The following is a 23440-nucleotide window of genomic DNA, read 5'->3' as shown; positions in this document are numbered from 1 at the left end:
CTGGCTCCGGAGAGGGTCCACGCGAGGTTTACAAGAATGATCCCAGGAATCATTCTTGTAAACCTCCTCTGGAGCCTCTCCATATGGATGTCAGGGGTTATGGGTAAAAGGCAAGAGAATGGGGTTAGGAGGGAGAGATAGATCGGCCATGATTGAATGGCAGAGAAGTTTTGATGGGCCGATTGGCCTAACTCTGCTCTTCTCGCTTATGACCTTAAGGGCTTGCCATGACCTTGACTATGTTCAACGAGTCTGTGGATTACCCATCAGACTGACCCTCTCGCACTTCGACAGATGCACCATAGAAAGCAGTCAGGTTGCATCACAGCTTGGTTTGTGAACAGCTCTATGCCCAAGACCACAAGAAGTTGTGGATGTAGCCCAGTCTATCTATACTTCATGCTGTCCCAGGAAAGAAGCCAACAGTAACCACAGACCTTTCCCACTCCAGCCATTCTTCTTCTTCCTGCTCCCATTAAGCAGAAGAAACAGAAGCTTGAAAGCACGCACCACCATGATTCAGGAACAGTTTCTTCCCCTTTGTTATCAGCCTTCCGAACAGTCCTTCCATAAGCTACTGTCCGATTCACCTCTACCCCATTGTAGATATTGGATTTTGTCTATGGAATTGGTATGCTGCAATACTAAAAGCTATATTCTGCACACTGTATATTTCTTTACACTCTACCTATTGTACTTGAGATTGATTTGATTTGAACAGTATTATCTGATCTGATTGGATAGCATGCAAAAGAACGAGTTTTACTGGACCTTGTTGCACATGACAATAATAAACCTAAACCTAAGCTTGTGGACATAAGAGACTGCAGATGCTGGTTTACAAAAAAAGATACAAAGTGCTGGGAGTAACTCAGCCGGTCAGGCAGCATCTCTGGAGAACATGGATAGGCGATGTTTCAGGTCAGGACCCTTCTGCAGTCTGAAGAAGGGTCCTGACCAGAAACGTCACCTGTCCATGTCCTCCAAAGATGCTGCCTGACATGCTGAGTTACTCCAGCACTGAGTCTAACCCCAAACCTGGCCAAACACTTGCCGGTCACGTAGATGTCATTGCCAAAGGCAGTGATGCTGTAGCCGCCGGCCAGGTTGTCAGGGAACTCGGCGAGATATCTCCACTGGCCGGTCTGTGGGTTGAAACAGTCCACGGTCACCAGCTCGTCACAGTCCTTGTCGCAGCCGCCCACCACCACCAGGATCTCGGCCAGGCCGGTGGACGGCCGAGCCCTCATCCTTTCGCAAGGGTAGTCGTGCCGGTCGTAAGCGGACGACTGGAAGGCCCGGGCCTGGTGGATGAGCTTGAGGCAGAAGGGGGAGTAGTAGACGAGCGGATCGCTCTCCACGTAGGCCAGCAGGTAGAAGCGGCGGATGAAGGGCAGGCGCACGTGCTCAAAGAGCTCGGGCCAGAAGCGCAGCCGGCGCTTGGGGTCGGCTTTGACCCAACGCAGGGCCAGCTGGTAGGCGGCCTCCTCCTTGTCCACGTGCAGCCTGTCGTCAGACAGGTACTCCAGCAGCCGGCGCTGAGGCAAGGCCTCAAACTCCTTCTCCTCAGACAGCTCGATGATGTGACGCAGGATGAAGCCTTTGGCGCTCTCGGCCAGGCTCCTGCAGGCATAGGCCTCTGCAAACTCCTGGATCTCCAGGCAGTTGTTCACGTCCAGCTGGTGCTCCAGGTAGGCGCAGCACGCCTCCTTGACCGAGTGGAACTGGAAGAGGTCGGCGGCACGGGCCAGGGGCTCCACGTTGCCCTGGGTGACGGTCACCTTGCCGGTGTAGGAGAAGTCAAGCAGCAGGCCCAGGATGTCGGCCTTCACCCCGTGCAGCTCCACCCGCTCGGCGTAGCTCTCCTTCAGCCAGCCGGCAAACATGGCCTTGAAGTAGTGGCTGGCGGCGGCCAACACGGTGCGGTGGCAGGGAAACTCCTGCCCGTCCACCCACAGCGTCATGTCGAAGAACTTGCGCTCCACGCGCAGGTCATTGATGCCTTGCAGGATGTTGAGAGCGTGACTGGGGTCAAAGAACGGCAGCACCGAGGTCTGGGTCAGCATGCTTGGCCTTTCCATGCTGAGTGCTGGCGATCAAATCATCTGCAAGACCAGAGAGGGAGAGAGAGGTTACTACAGAGCCAGCAAGACCTCAGCAGCTTTATAACCAACCCACTCATGTGGGCGTTATATTTACCAGTAACTGCATCAGCTGCAACTTGTAAATCACGCTGACACTACGTGCATTCAAAGGATTAAAACTTGGCGAACTGAAACCCGTTAACCCAATACCTCTGGGTCCGTTCACAACACAGTCACGGAACAAGATCATGCCCTTCCACACACCGTGCCCTCTTCCAGAGCAGCAGTAAGCTTGAGTGGAGCAGAGGCACTGGGCCCCCAGCTCTGAGTTCAATGCAATACATTCTACCTTGAGTTGTGGGTTTCAGCTGCACTCCAGTCATGAGCAGAAAGATCCAAGCAAACCCCCCAGCACACAATGACATGTTACCAATGTCAGGTAACATGTTATATCCATGGTAGACACAAAACGCTGGAATAACTCAGCGGGTCAGGCAGCATCTCAGGAGAGAAGGAATGGGTGACGTTTCGGATCGAGACCCTTCTTCAGACTGATGTCGGGGAGGGGGCGAGATAAAGATAGGATGTAGTAGGAGACAGGAAGACAGTGGGAGAACTGGGAAGGGGAGGGACAGATGATCTATCTGAAGTTGGAGAAGTCAATGTTCATACCACTGGGGTGTAAACTGCCCAAGCGAAATATAGATGTAAAGTAGATGTAAAGACTCCCACTGCACTGTTCAAAGAACAACAGAACTCTCACTGGTATTCTGACAAATATTCATCCTGCAACCAACTTTTTTCAAAAACAGAATATCTAGTCTTTAATTACTTTTAGATCTTTGGGTGTACATATTTGTTGCCGCGTTGCCCAAATCATAACAGTGACGACATTTCAAAAGTACCTAATTGACTGTGAAGTACTTCAGGACATTCCGCAATAGTTTATCACTTACTTGTTGGAGACTAATAATCCCGTGGTGGGCACAGCTGGATTAGTCACACAGACGTAGCCATGGTGCACGTCTCCCTTGCTCTTTTTGGAAGTTCTTGCCCGACACATTAAATAGATTTAAATTATTTGATTTGTGCACCCAGACCCAAGAACAGCTTCTTCCTCCCTCCTCCCTCCCCCCCCCCCCCCCCCATCTGAGCTGGGCTGTATTGTACCCATGTCTAGACCCTATAGTTCCCCACCCAGGAGATGAAATGTTGATTGGTATGAAACCAGAGGAAGTGGCAATCCAAAAATAGATTGGTTCATTGATGGAGCTGTGCAATAAGAATGACCTTGTGATATGTTAAGGTACAAGGCTGAATTCCTTGTTTGGCAAGAACCATTGTGCTAGCATGGACAAACGCTCCACAGCTTCGTCACTCTGAGTACCCCATATTATACTCTCTAAGCTTCCAAGTGTCAAATAGCTGGCCCAGGTTTGGAAAACAGTGGCCAAAGGGAGAGGTACAACTGGCGCACCCTAGAGCCACAGAAAGTACATTGAAAACAAAATCAGCTGGGACTGTTGTACCTGATCACTATGCAGCGACCTTGTTGCAAGCAGTCATGGTGACATGGACGCGAATGGTATTGATCTAAGCCATCCAGTCAAATAATCAATGCCTGTAAATGATGATGGGTCACTTATGAACAGCTAACTGTTAGTCGGGCCTGTGAATCAGCAAGCCAGTAAAGTCTTCACATCTCCAGGGTGAGGATAAAATGACAAAGTATGTATCCTGAATCATTCACTAAAGTTTACTTCCCCTATGAAATGTTTCTAAATTCATTTGGATCGTTCGTTCGCAACAAGCTCAGTATAAAAGTCTGTACACACACACAGGCAGGTCTCCAGCACACTACTCACATGTCAGCCATGAGTAACTCTAGTTGGCACCAGGAATGTGAGCTAATAAAAGTAACAAGGTTGTTTTTTAAACATTAATGCTCAAGGTTTTAATCAAACCCAACAACTCATCATGGACCCACTCACAGGACAACAGCTTTTAATAATAAAGTGCTTTATGTACAGAAAATGTAAATAGACAAAATTAACAGACCCACATAGTAGATAAGAGGCACTAACGAAGCAATCGGACACATTCCTGGTATGTTTACATACTTGGCTAATAAATTAATAACAATTACTATTAACTCTTAAGACCACCCTCTCTATATGAAGGCTACCTATCTGGATGAGTATTGCCAGCATTTTCTCTTTTTATTAAAGTAGACTTTAAGACAGATAAGTTAGTCAAAGAGGTAAGTTTTTAGCATCTTAAAAGGGAATGAGAGAGGCAGTGAGTTTTCGGGAGGAAATCACACAGCTTAATGTCTTGAGAAATGAAGAAGATGTGGTCAACAGGAATACGCAGCAGACCAGAGTGCAAATTGTGAAGATTTCAGTGCTGTTTGGCAAGGAGTTAAGGGAAAGTGGGTACAATGCTGGGACACAGTTTGGGGATTACTTCCAGCCTGTATGACATTTGATGCTTACGATGTGATCTTCTCCACAATGGTGAACTAAACGCAGATTGGGCAATTGTTTTGTGCAACATCTTTGTTCAGTGCAGAAGGATGAGCCTGAGTTTCAAGTCACCTGTCACTTTAATTTTCCCTCCTACACGCATTGTGACCTTGGATTGTGGCGTCCTCCGCTGTTCCAGCAATCTCAGACAGAGAAGGAAGAGTCCTGAGGAAAGACACGTGGTTGTAGTAATGTCAGGGTTTGAAGAAGGGTCCAGAGGTATTCTGTCTATTCCCTCCACAGCTGCTGCCTGAACTGCTGAGTTCCTACAACACTTTTTGTTCTTTGTTCAAAGTATCCAACAGTAACACAGCTTCCATCTTTACACTGGTATGGTTGCCTAATGAATAAGTTACTGGGCTTGCATCCAAAGGGCTGGATCAAAGGATATTTTTGAATCCCACTTCGGCAGGCAATGATTTTAAATTTCACATGGAAATGTAGGAAATGGAGGGATATGGATCACATCCAGGCAAAGGAGATTAGTTTAACAGCATCATGTTCAGCATGGACAGTATGGGCCGAAGGGCCTGTTCCTGTGCTGTACTGATCCATGGGGCACATCAAAACCCTCAGCTGTTTCACTTTCAATTTATTCCTTTGTTTTTTTTCTCTTCTAACTGGTGGTATTTGAGCTGATTGTTAAAGCACATGGAATTGGGAGCTAAACTAAACAATATGCTGACAAAGAATCGGTTGACAGACAAGAAACAGAAGGAGTAAATGGGCCTGTGTCCGTGTGGCTGGTGACTAGTTGACTACCCCAGGAATCGGTGCTCAGGACCCAGCTGTTCACAGTTTATCAATAATCCAGACGAAGGAAATTAATTTATTTTTCAAAAGACGACAATGATTTGAAACTGGGCAGGATTGAGATCCTTAATGAAGCAAAAAGGTTTCAAGGCACTTTAATGAACAAGTACATACATGGCAAGTGGAGTAACTCGAGTATAAATGTGAAGTTATCTACTTTGGCAGGAAAAACATAAAAAGTCAAGTTTTCACTCAGATAGTACTGCACATCTGGAATGAGCTGCCAGAGAAAACTATAGAAGCGGATACAATTACATCTTTATAAATATATTTGGACAGATATATGGACAGGAAAAGGGCCATGGACCAAATGGGACTAACCCAGAATGCCAAGGCAGTCGGCATGAACGTGGTGGACCAAAGGGCTATTTCCATGGTGCACAGATCTATGACTCTAAACTGGTGAGAGTGTAGTTAACTTTCAAGTAATGGCTCCAATCTTGACTCCTTATCAGATACTATCCTGATATAAATGTCACAACACTGCTGTGAACTGACTGTATGCCATTGTAATAACAGAAGGGAAAATGGTGTTTGAGGAATCAGCCCAACAAAGCATAGAAAATGACACTGCGAAAATTTAATGCACCTGGACAACAACCACTCCGATGTTGGACTCCTATTTATTGACTACAGCTCTGCCTCAACACCATAATTTCATCCAAACTTTTCTCCAAACTCCTGGACCTAGAAATCGAGAGTCAAGAGTGTTTTATAGTCATGTCCCAGATAGAACAATGAAATTCTTACAATGAACATCAGCTCTCTTCTCTGCCACTGGATCCTCAACTTTCTGATCCACAGATCTTAATCAGTAACGAAACGTCACAACACCACCTCTACAATAATTCTCTACAGTTGTCTCTTGAGGATACATTCTCAGTCCCCCACCTTACTCCCTTTACACTCACGACTCTACGGCCAAATTTGTCTCTAATTCTACCCACAAGTTTGCAGACGACACCACTGGGTGGGCTAAATAATGACAAGATGTAGTACAGGAAGGAGAGAGAGAACTTGGTGATATGGTGTCAGGACAATAACCTCTCCCTCAATGTCAGCAAGATAAAGGAGCTCGTTATTGACCAGGAAGTATGGTGGAGTACATGCCCCAAACAATATCAATAGTGCAGAAGTGGAAATGGTTGAGAGCTTCATGTTTCTTGGCGTTAATATTACCAATGATCTGTCGTGGACCAACCACTGATGCAACAGATAAAAAGGCACACCATTTAGTCTATTTCCTGAGGAGACTGAGGAAATTCGGCATGTCTCCAGAGATTCTTACAAACTTCTACAGATGCACCATAGAAAGCATACTGTCAGGTTGCATCACCAATCGATTTGGGAATAGCCCAAGAAATTGAGCTCAGACCGCAAGAAATTGCAGAAAGGTGTAGATGGAGCCCAGTCCGTCACACAAACCAGACTACTCACCACTGACTCCACCTTCACTTCACGTGCCCCCTGGAAAAGCAGCCTAAACAACCATAGACTTATCCTACTCCACACAATCATAGACTCCATCTTCACTTCAAGCTAGCCCGGAAAAGCAGCCAACACAATCATAGAATTGTCTCACCCCGGTCATTCCTCCTTCTCCCTGCTCCCACCTGGCAGAAGGAACAGAAGCTTGAAAGCGCACACATCCCGACTCATGGAACAGCTTATTCCCTTCTATGATCAGGCATCTGAACAGTCCTTGCATAAGCTAGGGTACTGTGCGATTCACCTCTACCGCATTGAAGACAATAGATTTTATCAATAGAATTGATGCGCTACAATGCTGATAACTATATTCTGCACCCTTCATTGAATCTATTGAACTTGAGTTTACCTTGTTTCTATTTATGGTATGGTATATCTGATTTGTTTAGATGGCATGCAAAACATAACTTTTAACTGGACCTCGATACACGTGACAAAAATAAACCTAAACCTGTAAGTAAAACCTAAGTTTTAAAAGTGTCAAGATATCAAAACCCAAGTTCTAAAAGCGTCAAGATATAAATTCTGTTAAGAGATCAGGGAGAAACGTCCAGCTGAAGCTACATTGAACCTCTAGGCTGGGATGCCCAGAGGGAACCAACTCAGGGCAAACCCACTGCAGCACCGCATGCCGGCCGGTCGGGGGCGCTATAGCCACTGCCCCATCCACCGGCAAATGAGGAGCATTCCCTCTCACTGCAAGGCCTCGCCACCTTATGGCAGATGTCCGGCATTACAGCGATGACAACATGTCAAATCAAGGGAATTCAGGAGACACTAGAAACTGCAGATGCAGGAATTTTGAATAAAATACAAAGTGCTAGAGAAACTTAACGGATCAGGCAGCATCTCCAGAGGACATAGATAGGCAAAAGCTTAGCGTTGGGACCCTCTCTCAAGAGAGAGTTAGATTTAGCTCTTAGGGCTAAGAGAATTAAGGGATATGGGGAAAAAGCCAGAACGGGGTACTGATTTTGGATGATCAGCCATGACCATATTGAATGGCGGTGCTGGCTCGAAGGGCTGAATGGCCTACTCCTGCACCTATTTTCTATGTTTCTACTGACTGAGTCTGGTTACTCGAGTTACTTCAGTCCAAGTTACTCCATCCAACATTTTGTGTTCAAGGGGATTCAGGAATTAGGAAGAAGCGTAGGGCAACCGGCCTAGGTTCTTTAGGTTTAAGGATATAGATTTAAGGTGAGGAGGGAAAGATTTAATAGGAATCTGAGGGGCAACCTTTTTGTGTCTATTACCAGATCCTAAACTTGAATTTAAAAGAAGTACAATGTATAGAACAGTGCATTCATGTTGTCAGTGTGAACGTACCAGACAATTATCATCTCCAACAAGGGACCTCACGCATTTACTCTGGACTATCACTGACTCTCCCACTGTCGATTTCCTGGGGATCACCAGAAATTCAATTTGGCCAGTAACAACCACCTACAGGAGCACAAGGCAAAGGTTGAGCTTTTATTGTCATCAATACCTTTTGATGTGGTGCTCGTCATAGTGATCGCTCAGAAACACACCAACCATCAAGCACCCATTTGCATTTGTGCAAGGTTACTTCTATCCTCACCCCTCTCCCCACAACCCCCCCCCCACAATTTCCATCCCCACCCCATATTCTACCACTTACCTATACTTTGGGGGTAGTATACAGTGGTAAGTTAACCCTACCAACCTACACGTTTGTAATGTGGGAGGAATCAAGAGCACGCAGAAAAAAATCTATGCAGTCACGCTGACAATAGGTGCAGGAGTAGGCCATTCGGCCCTTTGAGCCAGCACCACCATTCAATGTGATCATGGCTGATCATTCTCAATCAGTACCCCGTTCCTGCCTTCTCCCCATACCCCCTGACTCCACTATTCTTAAAAGCTCTATCTAGCTCTCTCTTGAACATACAAGCTCCACACAGACAACAGAGCTCAGGATTGAACCCAGTTTATGGAACTGTAAGACAACAGCCTACCAGCTACACCACTATGCCCCAAATGTACCCACATGATCTCCCTTTCACGGAAACATTTTGACTGGTTACCTTGAATTTTTTTTCCAGCCGTCTATGTCTTTAACAACAGCTTCTAACATTTTCCCGGAGATGGATGTTAAACTGGCTGGTGTTTCCTGCTTTACATCACCCTTCCAGTTTGCATGAATATATTACGCAGTGTAGATCCCCAGAGGTCAATATGAGGGTCACGTTTATTCTTAATGCATAATTAGGTCATTTGGTTGCACAAGGTAGCATTTCCATGTCTGCAGTTGATACAAATTTTGGAAGCATGGTGAACTGTTGAGGATAGCAACTGGTTCCAAGAGAATGACTGCAAGAGGCGGACAGGTGACAGTTTAACTTTAATGCTAACAAGTGTGAAATGTTGCATGTCAAATGAACAGTTAAACCATTGAGAATTGAGAAGAGGCCAAAAGAAACTAGATGCCACAGTTCCAAAGGTGGCACAAGATTAGAAATCTGGGGATAAATGTGCCTAGTTTATTGAAAGTGACACAACATAGCCGCAAGAAAGTGGTTTAAAAAACACTGGTATCGTGAGTTTTATAAATAGAGGAAAGGATACAATAGCAATGAAATCCTATTAAACCTTCATAAAAGAGGAGTTTGGTATCAATATCTTATACCATTCTTGCCACCACACTTTGACAAAGAAATGAAGGCTGAGGAGAGGGTGCAGAAGAAATATGCGAAAATAATTTCAGTGATGAGGGACCCTAGTCATATAAAAACATAGCACAAAAAGTAAGGAAATTTGTGTTTGGTAGATTATTTCTTTGTTGTAACAATGCTTCTTGGCAATAAATCTTATACCGTTGGAAAGCCTGTTTATTTCCCTTTTAAATGGTGCCACATTTGTAAGGAACATGCATTTGTGGGATGAGCAGCAGAGCTGAGTATGTGGGTTGCGCCCATGAAAAATCTGCCACATCTTCTCTGCCAATGCCAAACAGCTTATTCTGCCATTGACTCTTGTTCGGTGTCGTTTGGTGGATTGGATGATTGAAGTCTGAAGAAACAAGACATATTGGCAATTTAACAATTTATTCATTTAATAAACAGGAGCCTCAGTAGCGTGTGGAAGAACCATACACAGCCACAACAGCCTGGCACCTCCTCCTCATGCTGGTCACCAGCCTGGTCACACACTGTTGTGGGATGGCATCCCATTCTTCAACCAGCATTTGTCGCAAGTCAGCCAACGTGGTTGTGTTGGTCACTCTGGCACGAACAGCACGCCCAAGCTGATCCCACAAGTGTTCAATGGGGTTGAGGTCAGGACTGCTGGCAGGCCATTCCATCCTCTCCACTCCCAAATTCTGGAGGTAGTCTCTGAGAAACCCTGCTCTGTGGGGGCGAGCATTGTCATCTTGGAGGATGGAGTTCGGTCCCAGACTGTGGGGATATGGGATTGCCACTGGTTGCAGAATGTCATCTCGATATCTCTCTGCATTGAGATTGCCTCCAATGATGACAAGCCTCGTTTTTCCAGTGAGGGAGATGCCGCCCCACACCATCACACTGCCTCCACCAAAAGATGTTACTCTATCGGTGCAGCAATCAGCATAGCGTTCTCCGCGTCTTCTCCACACTTTGACCCTATGATCCAACTGCTGTAGGCAGAATCTGGACTCATCGCTGAACATAACCTTCCTCCACATGTTCAGGTTCCAGTGCACGTGTTGCCGACACCAGCGCAAACGGGCCTGACGGTGAAGGGCAGTCATGGCAGGCCTCCTGGCAGCCCTATGAGACCGGAGATCGGCTGCGTGCAGTCTGTTCCGAATTGTCTGGGCAGAGAGCCGTCGGCCATATCGTCCTGCAAACCTTGATTGCAAATCTGTAGAAGACAGCCTACGGTTCCCAAGTGCTGACAGGGTGAGGAAACGGTCTTCTTCGGGTGTCGTCTTCTTGGGATGCCCACTTCGCGGCCTGTCTCTGACATCCCCCGTTATATGGAACTTGGCCTTCACTTTGGAGATGGTACTAGGGCTCACTCCAAATAATGCCGCAACTTGGTTTTGCGGAACACCAGCTTGAAGTTGCCCTATCGCACGGGCCCGATCCAGATCAGTCAAACGTAGCGTGCCGATTCTTGGAGCAGACACCTACTGACCACTGTAGCAGGGCCCATGCTCACAGATGCTGCCAATCAGGTGCCAATCAGGCACCTGATTGTCAGCACCTGGGGGTACCAGAAGCTCAAAACAAGAGTCAATAGCAACAGCAGAATAAGCTTTTTGGCATTGGCAGAGAAGTTTTGGCAAATTTTTCATGGGCGCAACCCATATACTCAGCTCTGCTGCTCATCCCACAAATGCATGTTCCTTACAAATGTGGCACCATTTAAAAGGGAAATAAACAGGCTTTCCAACGGTATAAGATTTATTGCCAAGAAGCATTGTTCAAACAAAGAAATAATCTACCAAACACAAATTTCCTTACTTTTTGTACTATGTTTATATAAAGACTGGAGAAGATGGGAATGCGTTTATGGAACAGGAGGTGGAAAGGAAGTCTGACAGAGATATTTAAAATCGTGAATTATGCAGACAGTAGAAAGAAACTGCCCCCATTGTGGGAGGGCCCTAGAATGGAGGAGGGCGGGGGGGTCACAAAATTAAGAGAATTACCAAACGAACCAATGGAGCAGGTGACTGGAACGTGGATGTAACATCAGAAGTCGAAGAGGAGTCTGGATCAGTTGCATGTGTAGTAGAAACGAAATCAATGTCAGTTTTCAAAAGCGAACTGGAGAAGTACGTAAAAGGAAAACAAAACTCGCAGGGGTGGGCGGAAAGAACGGGCTGCGAGTATAACTGGATCGAGCCATAATAGACAAGGACTACCACCCGCCCGCGCTGTAACTATTCTGCTACTGGTATGAATTGAAAGCTTTCCGCAATTTCGAAAACCATCCACGGAATGATCCGCTATCTATTCATTGCTCTAGTGTCATCGTTTACCATTACCCGTGAAATCTCAGGCCTGCAACTCATTTCTCGTTATTCTATACATAAACCTCAACACCTCGATTAAATGAGAATAACAGACAAAATAACCCCCGTTGAACTCTAATATAGAGCTGTTTTTATAAAGGTCTGTTTAACTGTAAGCCAAAAATAACTCACGCATACGAACAAGGGATAGTGAATGAGAGAGACATGTAGTCTCAGAAGGCCACACGTCACCAAAAAAAAACACCCTGTCGCTGTCTTTCCAACACGTGGAAATCAAATTCACAATATGATGCTGGAGCCACAGCGAGAACATGAACCTCGACGTTACGGGCAGTGGTTAGCAATACAATATATATATATACACACGGCTCCATACCCATGCGAAAAATAAATACACGATTTAAAATTATTCTTACATATTGACCGACAGGAACAAAAAATGTAACAGTAAGACATAACCATTCCCAGTTAACGCTCGCCTACCTCGAGGCGCTGGCGATAATGTTGGAGGGCGGACATAAGAGACTGGAGAGACGATGAAACTGACACGGCTCTGGTTCCTGGCGCGTCTGGGATTTTTCTGCTCTGCTCTGCTCTTATCCCCGCCCTTGCAACAAGAGCAGGGAGGGAGTCCCGAGAAACAACGTAGAAAAACGAAGAGTAAAATCAGATACACTCACCGGAAATCTTAACACGACAGGCAGCCGCCCGACTGACTAATCTCGCCGACCCCCTCCTTGTACTTTAGAAGAATATTTGGCGATAAGGGCGAAAAAAAACTTATTGCAAATTCCAGTTTGCAACTATTTCTGGGGGTTGGTCTGGACACGAACACGCGCAAAGAGAGGGAGGGGGGTAATGATGAAGGAGAGACCTCGTGTTTCTCTAAAATCATCAGTTCGACAGTACCCCCGGTCACATTTACACAAGTTTACGTGGGAAAATAATTCATAGGCAAGTACGAATGCGATCGTTGTAGTTACTGTTTTAAGAATAATAATGGATGCTTCCCATACCCTACCCCTCGGCTGGGAATCGAATGGAAGGATCTTCATTTGCATGAAGATTAAGGGTTGACATCAGGATTTTGTTACATTGTAACACTCGGACAGGAGAAAGGTATCTATTTATTTATAATTAACATTTTCTTATTCGGAAACCGATTACGTTTCGCAAGGATATAGTTATAGCCACGGATGTGGGAAATCTTTTTATTTACCCAAGTGACAACCCAGGGAATCTTCCTGAGGTGGGCTCCAGATCCTAGATTTTTGACCCTTTTTAAAAATGCTATGTTTCAACGATTCAAAACTTTCTCATTTTAACAGCAGCTTTATTTGGGGGAGGGGGAATTGCTGGCCAGAAATCTGACCATGGTTGTTTGGCCATGTGTGTCATCTGGGGATTTTATCTTTAATTAACTGGAGGCGCGTTCAGCGATTATCTCTTCTCGTATTACATTATCGGAGAAACGGGGAGAAATGGCAACATCGATTCGGAGTATCAGGAGTGAGTCTTTATGTTTTTAAATTTCGGTCGTGTGCAAGTACTTTCCTGTGTTTAAATCGGGAGGTTTCTGGTGGATTATTCTTCCCAGTACTCCTCGTCAATTTGGGCTCGTTGCTTTGATTGCACATGATCAGGCTTTGAAAATCCCAACCCCATAAAATTCCCGTTTGCTGTTAGACTTTACACATGTGGGAATAAAACGGGAGAAAGGGGGTTGGGGAAATTCGGGTAACTTTTAAGTTTGACCTGCCTCCTCCTCCTCCTCCGCCGTCTCCTCCACCACCACCATGGCGATTTCCCCCCAAACCCTGAACTCCTTTGGTTCTTGGCAGGGTTATCAGTTTCTCTCGCACGGTGAAGGGAAAATCTATCATTATGTTCTTTAATTACAGAAATGGATTCTGAATCGCCCTCAACTTTCGACTCGGAGGTAAGATTATTATCTGATTTTAAACAGCACTGAGGTTGGGGGTGGGGCGGTAGAAGATTCAGAGATCTCTCCGGGTTTGAGACTGATTTGATATGTATCGTATCTATCTATCTAACTCGAAATTCAACTTAAAACAAAATAATTTCATGCCGTTTCCCGTCGACAATCGGATCAATTTCAGACCCAAAGGTTTCGGAGTACAGCGCCTTGCGCCATCTTGTTGATTTGCATATACATTTAAACCCCTTATTAATCGGAGTAGATGGGTTGGCAATAACCAGTCGCCCACCACCTTCTATTGCCTCCCGTCCAGAGTTGGAGATTTGCTGGGGGTGGGGGAATCGTTTCCCTTTTAAATCCAATTTTAATTCCCTCTCTTCAAATGTCTGCTGCTTGTCTGTTCCCCCGAGATCGCCAATCCCTGTGTGTTTTTTAAAAATAATGAATATTCGCCATCTTGCCTCTGACCCTTCCCTTTTCCTGCCTTTCTCTCCTTTTGGATAATAATTTTTATTTTCCTAGTTAATGGTCCGCGCATCCACTGACCCCCACTTCTATCCCCCCCCCCCCCTCCAGGCTCCAACAACACCCCGCCCGTCACCGCCTCGACTAATTTCACCAATGCCAGAATGTCCCTACTCCAAACTATTTTAAAAAAATCAATTCGGCGGTGTTCGTGGCTGGCCTCTTAATTCACAATCAATTGTAAAGGTTTACTGCTAATAAATTATATTCAATTTACAAGAATGAATCAACCCCTTTGTTTGTACAGTCACTCGGAGCTGTTGTATAATAGAAGATGGACCCCCTTGGATTTGTTGATTCCCAGTGTGTAAAATGTGTACGTATGTCTGTAACCGAGTGTTAACAGTAAGCAGGTCAATCCCGGGGAAGTATCAATAGTGAGATTTGCCTGATGGGAGCGCATGCCTGCTAGAGTAGCTCCGTTAAATTTGTGGAGCTGAGTATATGTGTTTAGTCCGATAAGTTTCAATGTGGGTGGCATTTTACAATGAGGGAAAATGAACGCCTCTCTCGCGGGGAAGTTGGCATGATGAATTTGACTATGAAGGTAGAGAATGTGATCATTCTGGACACTGACTGGGTGCCAGTGGCCTCAGTTACTGGTGTCATCAGGTGCCCTCCTCACACTTCACTAGAAAGTCAGAACACAGACAGCTTGCTGGCTGTTACTTACCCCATTATTAGGAACCGCAGGGTCAAACAGCTTTCCAATACATTTTCTTATTTTACTTTGTGCATCTGGTATTATTAAAAATAATAATAATTGAGCTTGAAATGTCTTCTCGATCTATGCAAAACTTGAGGCAAGCCGAGAAAGTGCTGTCAGCTCCACTGTTAAATCCAAATTACATTAAACTGAGTGGAAGGTTCTCGACCCAAAACGTCACCTATTCCTTTGGAAGAAGGATCTCCACCTGAAATGTCACCTAATCCTTTTTTTCCAGACATGTTGCCTGACCCACTGAGTTACTCCAGCTTTTTGTTTAGATTTAACTTACATTTAACTGATCAGTTTGAAAACTTCACATCCAATATCACACAGAAATAAAGCCTTTTGGATGACCCAAGGCAAGAATCTAACCCTTTTAACCACTGGGCATCCCACAGCCACACTACACCTGTAAAACACTATCTTTTAAACTAGGTAACGGCAAGAAATGTGGCTTCCTGATTAGAAATGGCTTTAACATTTGGAATAGTAATGAAATATGAAAAAATGCAGACAAGAATTACTAATATGTGTTAAGACTTGTGACTACCAATACACATCTGGAGCGTTGCTGATTTAGTGTTACATAAATTCATGTCTAACTTTGTACCTTCTCTTGTTCTTCCCCAGGATTACTCTCCATCAGATAAAAGGAGCAGAACAGTGGAAGATTTCAACAAATTCTGCACTTTTGTGTTAGTTTACGCTGGGTACATCCCTTGCCCTCAGGAAGTGAGTTAACTATTCTTACTGCGGTTTGATGAGACCACATCGGGAGTACTGTATGCCATGCTTGGTTCCCTTGCTGTACAGAGTGCAGCAAAGATTTGTCAGGCAGGATCCTAGGATGATGGGTCACATGTGGAGAATCAGTGTAGTCCAGTTCTCTGGAATTTAGAAGAATGAGAGGTGATTTCATTCAAAACATACAACATTCTTGCAGGGTTCGAAAAAGTATATATATATAGAGGAAATATCACATGGCTGGAGTGGTTGGAAGAAAATGAGCAGGCCATAAAGGATAAAACATGGTGAAAACTATTCACTAGGAGTGTGGTGAATCTGGGAAATTGTGCAGCCTTAAGCGCTGTGAAGATTCAAACATTGATTCCATCCAAAAACTAGTAAATAGACCTAAATATGAGAGGAATTAAGTGTTATGGGGATGAGGTAGGAAAATCGTGGTAAAGTAGATCAGCCTCGGCCTCTCTCCCTCCCAACCACCTTTGTCCATTCCATCCCTCTGCCAACCTAATGTCCACAACCTCCGTCCCCCACTCTCAACCTCTTCTCTATCTCTAATACTCCTCATCCCTTCCCCTCTCTCTTTCCCATTCCCCCTCTCGGTCAGCTGTCCCTTCCTCCATCTGCTTGCTCCCTCCCTCTGCTCCTTTTCTCCAGCTACACTCCAGTTCCCACCCGTCAGGGAAAAGTTCTAATTTGAAAGATGGTATAACAAAAGCATCCATTTCCTTTGACAGAACGGACACTAACTCAGGGCTATAGATTTAAAGGTAATTGTGTAAGGGTTAAAGAGGATTGGCACATGGCCCCAGAAGCCCCCTTCACCACCCAATGCAAAACTGTCAGCATAGATTATGTGCTCAAGCTTTCTGAACTAACTACTTTCCGACTGAGATGAGAGTTCATCCCATGGAGCCACGCAGGCTCCTCATTATTCTCTGACTTGATGTGTTGCTTTTGCCTTGTCAGGATTTGCCTCTCCGGACCAGTTCCAGTCCTCCCAACAGTACAGGCAGCACAGCAGATAGTGAGACCTGGGATCTTCGCTACAATGACCTTCCACTCTCCGTTCCTTCCAAAGTTAAGCGCACAAAAACTTTAACAGGCTTCAAACGAGCCAAACCCTACTCATTTCTGAAGCATCACAAATCCAGTGGCTTTCTGCTGCCTGCCTTCAATCGGAGGAAGCCTGACAAAATAAAAAGAAAGCACAAGGTGAGGACAAAAGAGGAGGGCCTGAGGATAGAAGAACCACAAGGAGAGGAAATCGTCAAGCAGGAAATATCTGACCTGAATCCAGTGTCCAAATCACAATTCACTGACCATGATGCAGAGGACACAATACTAGCCCCTATTATCACAGAGTCCCTTGCCCCCAAACCCCTTGCCCCCGAACCCCTTGCCCCCGAGCCCCTTGCCCCCGAGCCCCTTGCCCCCGAGCCCCTTGCCCCCGAGCCCCTTGCCCCCGAGCCCCTTGCCCCCGAGCCCCTTTCCCCCGAGCCCCTTTCCCCCGAGCCCCATTCCCCCGAGCCCCATTCCCCCGAACCCCTTGCCCCCGAACCCCTTTCCCCTGAACCCCTCATGGACATCCCAAGTGAAGGCAAGGACGGTTCATGTGTGCCGGTCACTGCAACAGAAATGAAGAATGAGACGATAGAAAGTGAAAAAGTGGAACGACGCAGAACGGTTTTCCGTCAGGGAAAGCAGGTTGTGTTCAGGGATGTGGATACAACAGGCGATGATGAGGACATCATGGTGGATTCTGGTGAGTGAGCATTAGAAATGCCATGTAATTGGTTGCTACTAATTGTCGTTGTGTGTGTGTGTTTATAGACTCAGTGTGGGTCTTCTCCCACTGCCTTGGCTGGTAAATATTCTCCAATGTGAGTCTGCATTATGTGGACAAGAAATGTTCTGAGTTTTATGCTGGGTTAACAGTTCTAATTTGAGGTGACTTGGGTCTGCATTAATGACACGTGTTACCATCGATAACTGCAATATGTTGTGTCAAATCTACAATAGATGGTGTTATTGTCAAACCATTAACCGCCAAAACTAGCAACTCACTGGACTATTGACTCGTAACTGTCAGTAGTAGGGGAGACCATAAGGGCCAGTTCATGTCTCAGATCCTTAAGCATCCTAATAAAAACAGCTTCTAACTGCCAGTACAAGTAACGAATGGTAACCCATCAATTCTTCTGACATTTTTATAACATCGAGGACTAGCAAGGGGACTAGTGACCTTCAAGACATGATTCTTGTATCTAGAATCTATAATTGAACAGTTCAGTTTGACACTCTAACTATGTCATAAACTTAAGTCACTGCACACGCTTCTTTGCGCTGGAGCCTGTTCATTATTATCTCTTGCTCATACGTTTGACAAATACTTTCCAATTACAATCATAAAAAGCTCACTGGTGTACAGATTTATTAATCCCTTCTGCCCCATGTACATCTAGCAGTAAATTCAGCAGTTATTCTTACAAAATCTAAATGCACCCTGGGTTCATATTCCTCGCATTCAAAACTCTTCTGGTGACCATTGCTAGCGTTTGATTCTATTGTTGTTTGGAACACAACAGTTCCTTCCAGCCTTCACCTTTTTTTTAAATTGCAAATCTACATGTCGAGTGCCATTCGGGATTTACAATCATATGGGAAAATTGTATCCAACCCATTTATGTGACAATTATGATTTTACACACAGATTCCAGCAGAGGGCACATGAGTGATCCCTTTGTCCATCGATTGACACGAAGACTATTTTTAACTTACCTTGGGTCATTTTTTATTAAGTTTTACAAACTACATAAAAACTTGATTGGTTTGTAAGGATTAAAGCATTTGCGCACAAAGCCATTTCTCAAAGGTTATTCGGCAAACTTTTGTTGCACTCTTTTTGGCTCCCTGATATTAAAAGGGATTATAATTATCGAGATTATGTAATTATGTATTCAGAGTATTTAAGATGAGGAATGTTTCAATTTGATGGATAGAAATTAAACAGAAACAATTTATTTTGGTGATGGTAGAGTCCAGGCAAGGGGTGCAATGTTGACATTAGAATTGAACTGTTGAGAAATGACCTGGAAGATCTGAATGATTTTATGTTCACATAGAGTATTGAAAACTTTCAGAAAACATGATGTTAATAAATATTTGGGCCAGGATATTAAAGCTTACAAAAGCAAAGTGTCTCAAATTGTCTTTTGAGAAACTTTTCGTAGTTCTTAATGCCTAAACTTTGGTACTTAAAATCAAACTTAATTTCCTCCCGTGCTGTATCTGAATATTGGGTTTCTCACTCACTCCTGTGCTTCTTTCAACGAGACAATAGACAATAGGTGCAGGAGTAGGCCATTCAGCCCTTCGAGCCAGCACTGCCATTCAATGCGATCATGGCTGATCACTCTCAATCAGTACCCCGTTCCTGCCTTCTCCCCATACCCCCTCACTCCGCTATCCTTAAGAGCTCTATCCAGCTCTCTCTTGAAAGCATCCAATGAACTGGCTTCCACTGCCTTCTGAGGCAGAGAATTCCACACATTCACCACTCTCTGACTGAAAAAGTTCTTCCTCATCTCCGTTCTAAATGGCCTACCCCTTATTCTTAAACTGTGGCCCCTTGTTCTGGACTCCCCCAACATTGGGAACATGTTTGCTGCCTCTAATGTGTCCAATCCCCTAATTATCTTATATGTTTCAATAAGATCCCCCCTCATCCTTCTAAATTCCAGCCTTTCAACATACGACAGTCCCGCCATTCCGGGAATTAACCTAGTGAACCTACGCTGCACGCCCTCAATAGCAAGAATATCCTTCCTCAAATTTGGAGATCCAAACTGCACACAGTACTCCAGGTGCGGTCTCACCAGGGCCCGGTACAACTGTAGAAGGACCTCTTTGCTCCTATACTCAACTCCTCGTCCCAACCCAGTTCTAAATGAGTGAACTCTGCAGATTATCAGCTTTTATTTAAAAATCTTAAATTTGGCTAAGCAATCTAACTAGGCAAACTAACTAGGGTTAGTTCTGGTGAATTTACGACTGAGAAATCGGTTTTGGTTTATTATTTTCACGTGTACTGAAATACAGTGAAAAGCTTTTTTAAAATTGCTATTCAGTCAAAGCATACCATATATGAATACAACTGTGCCATACACAGTACAATGGGTAGTGCGAAGAGAAAAATACCAGAGTGCAGAATATAGTGCATTATAACATTAATATCAGAATATACAGCATTATAACATAGTTATGGAGAAGAGAGAAATGTTGATATCTGGCCATTGGTTAATGTGCAATTTTAAAATGTACTCAAGGTCCAGGCCCATTCAAGGCACTTGAACAAAAGATCTAGTTTTGTACCCGCGGTGTCAATATTTGGGGAAATACAACGCTCTTGGAAGTATGATATTTCAAATGAATTGTCAAACTGCAGTCTCATTTGCCTTCTGACTTGGGTGTGTGTGTGTGTGTGTCAAAAAAAGAAATTCTTGGGAATTATTTTGAAGAAGAGTTTTCTACTCGCATCAATACTTATCCTTTAAACTGTATGATGATTTACTTGATTATTCTCACTTTGTTTTATATGAAATCTTGCCATGCAGATATTATTGCTTAGTATCCCACTTCACAATAACAAGACAATCCAAAGATGCTGTTAAAGCATGTCAAGAATTCCTGACCTTATGAAAATTAAGATGGATATATAAGATGTTGTTACTTGATTTTGTAATTCTTAACTTTCTCCCCTGAACAGATGATGACTCCTGGGATCTGGTGACGTGTTACTGCATGAAGCCATTTGCTGGTCGGCCAATGATAGAGTGTAATGAATGTGGTACCTGGATCCACCTGTCTTGTGCCAAAATCCGGAAGTCCAATGTCCCAGAGGTGTACTTCTGTCAAAGGTGCCGAGACTCCAAATGCGATATTCGACGATCAAATCGATCCCGGACCGGTTCCAGGAAGCACTTCCTTGATTGAGTTGTCTGATGTTACCGTTCTTGGTTTGTTTTGTATCTGGGAGAGAATTTTGAGATGATAATGAGGCAAAAAAAAAGCCTTTGAAAACAAAAGAGACTGATGGACTTGCTTGGAGATTTCCATCCATTCGTGCAAGAATTGTCTGCTTTTTTAAATTTTATCTTTCTCTTCACCTTCATGAACTCCATTTCAGAGCCCAGGAGACTAGGGCAATTAAATCAATGAAAGTCTTGGCTAATCCAGCACAATGGAGCTTGGGCATAAGGGGTGAGGTGGGGTGGGAGGTTTGGGCAAATATGCTGACTACTGTAAACAACATTTCCTTTCCCTTCTGATCCTTACATTGGTTATCACCCTGACCCCACCATCTTTGGAGTCTAACAGACCAAAATCCACAAACGAAAGCAAGGATGGCAATAATATTAGATCATCATTCCCATCTTCTTTTCTCTGCAGTCCTTTCTCAAACAAAAGGGGCCCAGTGCAATAGACAAAGCCTTAAAGCACTCTAAATTTGTCAATGGGGAAAAAATAACTAATAAATATAACTAGTGGCCTGGCATTTAACAGTGCAATAAAACCAGGTGATGCTGTAAATAGACTGCAGTTCTGTCATATTTAAGTCAGTAAAGGCAGATTAATATTTCATGAATTCTGACCAAGATACACACATGTGATGCCATGACTTCCCTCTTCACACATGTTGATGGCTTTGCTGTGTATTTCCTCCATTTTATGGATTCTTCAATTCATATTCCCAACATTTGTCAGTTGTTACTTTGATACAAGAGAAAACAATGGCATCTTATAGAATAAATAATTTGCCCTCTTCTGCATAATTTTTTTTTTGTTGCATCAATTACAATCCAACCAGATCTAAATAATCTGTTTACAAAGTTAAATAACAGTGTTAAAATTCTGTGGCAAGTGGGTCGGGAAGTCATGTACATTTTGGGTTCATTGGTCGTAGTATGACTGACATTGTTAAAAAGGTTTGGAATCGGGAAAACAATTTGGGATTTCTTTTTTGAGAATCTCTCTCATTTAAAAAGACTTTATACAATTTTCAATGCCTAAAATTTGGTACTAGAAATAAAACTTAAGGATTTGTTTTCCTCACTAAAACATTAAGAGCCAGGTTTTTAAATGATCATTGAATTAATTCCCTCCTATTTAGCTGTCGAGCGATCCATTCAAAATTTAGTTCGGACATGGTGCATTAAATAAATTCCTACCAGCTTGTAGTCTTTTGGGTCTGTTATGGCACCATATTGAAATTAATTCAAGATATTAAGCCAAGCTGAAAGTTAATATGAGAATACAATCACCTATTAAAGTGTACCCACTGCCATCATTTTTTTTTTTTTTTGTACTTTGAGAAACATTAAGGGGGTGTCTTTCTTGAGCACCCTTCTCTCGTTTTATACTGCAAAATGTATGTTGCCATAAAAATATTACACATGTTCTTCTATTCTTAATGTTTTATCCTACGGATATTTGCCAATTTGGATCTTCTCAATCTTGGCTCTAGTGAAGTCACTGACAAGAAAACCCTCCCACTGCATTTTTCAGAACCGATCAAAGTGCACAAAGGTTCTGTCCATCTTTGTAGGTGAGGAAAGTATGTGAAATTAAAATCCTTTCCTTAATCCACACTCCACTTTTTTCCCCAATCAGGTTTTCTATCTATCCACGTTAACCAATGTTCTAGAGTCGCTAAATATAACAATGGAGATAAAGATATGGTGAGTACTAAAAGATGTCTTGACAATCAATCCACTTCCCACCAATACACAACAGACTCATTTTTTCCCCCACAGCCACTCACAATCAAATAATAGAAATTTCATCTTGGCAAAATATTCTCCTCTTCCATCTATTTTGTCCCAACAAGAAAAATGCAAACTGGTAGTCTCCGTTGTCACTGAAAGGACTACCTCAAATCAACCCCCCCCCAATGTTCGTGAGAGGAAGATTTGGGTTGTGAGTGGGCAGCCTGTTCTCATTGGCTTGAGTGTTAAACTTCCCATCAAAAATCAGCCAAGATTTAAAAATCTGTGATTGCTGGTGTTAATATTTACATAGTTGGACAATGAACTAGCCACAGTTTAGGACGGGTATGTTAACCATGGAGAATTCTTTCACCCACATTCAGTCAAGGCTTGATATGTGAACAATGGCCAGCTAATAGAGGGTGACTGCTCCCTGCTGAACTGTTTAAAGAAAAGCAACACTTTCACGAGAGAAGATCCATATCCTACAATATAGACATTGTAATTCGTAAATGGTCCCAGAAACTTGTCATACTTCAAGTAAAGCATTGTTGTAAGATGTTCCTGGCAACGTGATCAAATCTCATTCTACTGCATTCTTTTGGAGGAAAACTCATCCCAGTTCCCCAACTCCAATTAACTTATTTTATTGAAAGTGAGGGTGACTTTTATAAAGCAGCATTGTGACTTCACAAGGACTGGTGGGTGCTCTTGCTCCCAATGGGAATATCTGCAGTAGATTGTCTCTAATTTAGGGACACTGCAGTGATGTTGCAGGAAATGTTGAAATGTCTCCTTGGAAGATTTATCAAAGCGGAACAAAGAAAACCTTGTTTCTGTGAAACTTTGTACGTGTATA

At 43.8% G+C, this 23440-nt stretch overlaps 2 protein-coding genes across 6 annotated transcripts in view; one reads left to right on the top strand and one right to left on the bottom strand.

Moving 5' to 3' along the window:
* The window catches only part of klhl21 (kelch-like family member 21), a 21720-nt gene extending 8915 nt beyond the window's left edge, over window positions 1-12805 (bottom strand). The window contains exons 1-3 of one of the 4 annotated variants that reach the window (XM_078425747.1): window positions 12578-12805; window positions 8240-8356; window positions 1055-2105 (exon numbers count right to left, since the gene is read on the bottom strand). In XM_078425747.1, the coding sequence (XP_078281873.1) occupies window positions 1055-2081 (1027 nt within the window). In that variant the 5' untranslated portion in view covers window positions 2082-2105; window positions 8240-8356; window positions 12578-12805. Of the gene's footprint in view, window positions 1-1054; window positions 2106-8239; window positions 8357-12380; window positions 12493-12577 lie in introns of those variants that run through there. The other 3 variants (XM_078425745.1, XM_078425748.1, XM_078425744.1) reach the window with 3 other exon arrangements.
* phf13 (PHD finger protein 13) lies at window positions 12599-23440 on the top strand. 2 transcript variants are annotated; one of them, XM_078425750.1, is made up of 5 exons: window positions 12599-13016; window positions 13799-13836; window positions 15701-15802; window positions 16784-17579; window positions 20583-23440. In XM_078425750.1, exons 2-5 carry the CDS (start codon window positions 13801-13803, stop codon window positions 20807-20809), a joined length of 1161 nt encoding a protein of 386 aa, XP_078281876.1. In that variant the 5' UTR covers window positions 12599-13016; window positions 13799-13800; the 3' UTR covers window positions 20810-23440. The 2 variants fall into 2 exon arrangements, with proteins under 2 accessions (XP_078281876.1, XP_078281875.1); XM_078425749.1 differs by lacking the exon at window positions 12599-13016 and adding an exon at window positions 13250-13406.

This window comes from Rhinoraja longicauda, chromosome 30 (assembly GCF_053455715.1).
Source record: "Rhinoraja longicauda isolate Sanriku21f chromosome 30, sRhiLon1.1, whole genome shotgun sequence".
Classification (NCBI taxonomy): domain Eukaryota; kingdom Metazoa; phylum Chordata; class Chondrichthyes; order Rajiformes; family Arhynchobatidae; genus Rhinoraja; species Rhinoraja longicauda.
This window is presented reverse-complemented; position numbering and strand designations above follow the sequence as displayed.

Bases quoted from the DNA above. Each gene is read 5' to 3' on its own strand.
- phf13 (XM_078425749.1), top strand. From the start codon at position 13,379: ATGGCAACATCGATTCGGAGTATCAGGA. The intron at 13,837-15,700 runs GTAAGATTATTA...GTTCTTCCCCAG, and splicing joins CCTCAACTTTCGACTCGGAG to GATTACTCTCCATCAGATAA. The intron at 15,803-16,783 runs GTGAGTTAACTA...TTGCCTTGTCAG, and splicing joins ACATCCCTTGCCCTCAGGAA to GATTTGCCTCTCCGGACCAG.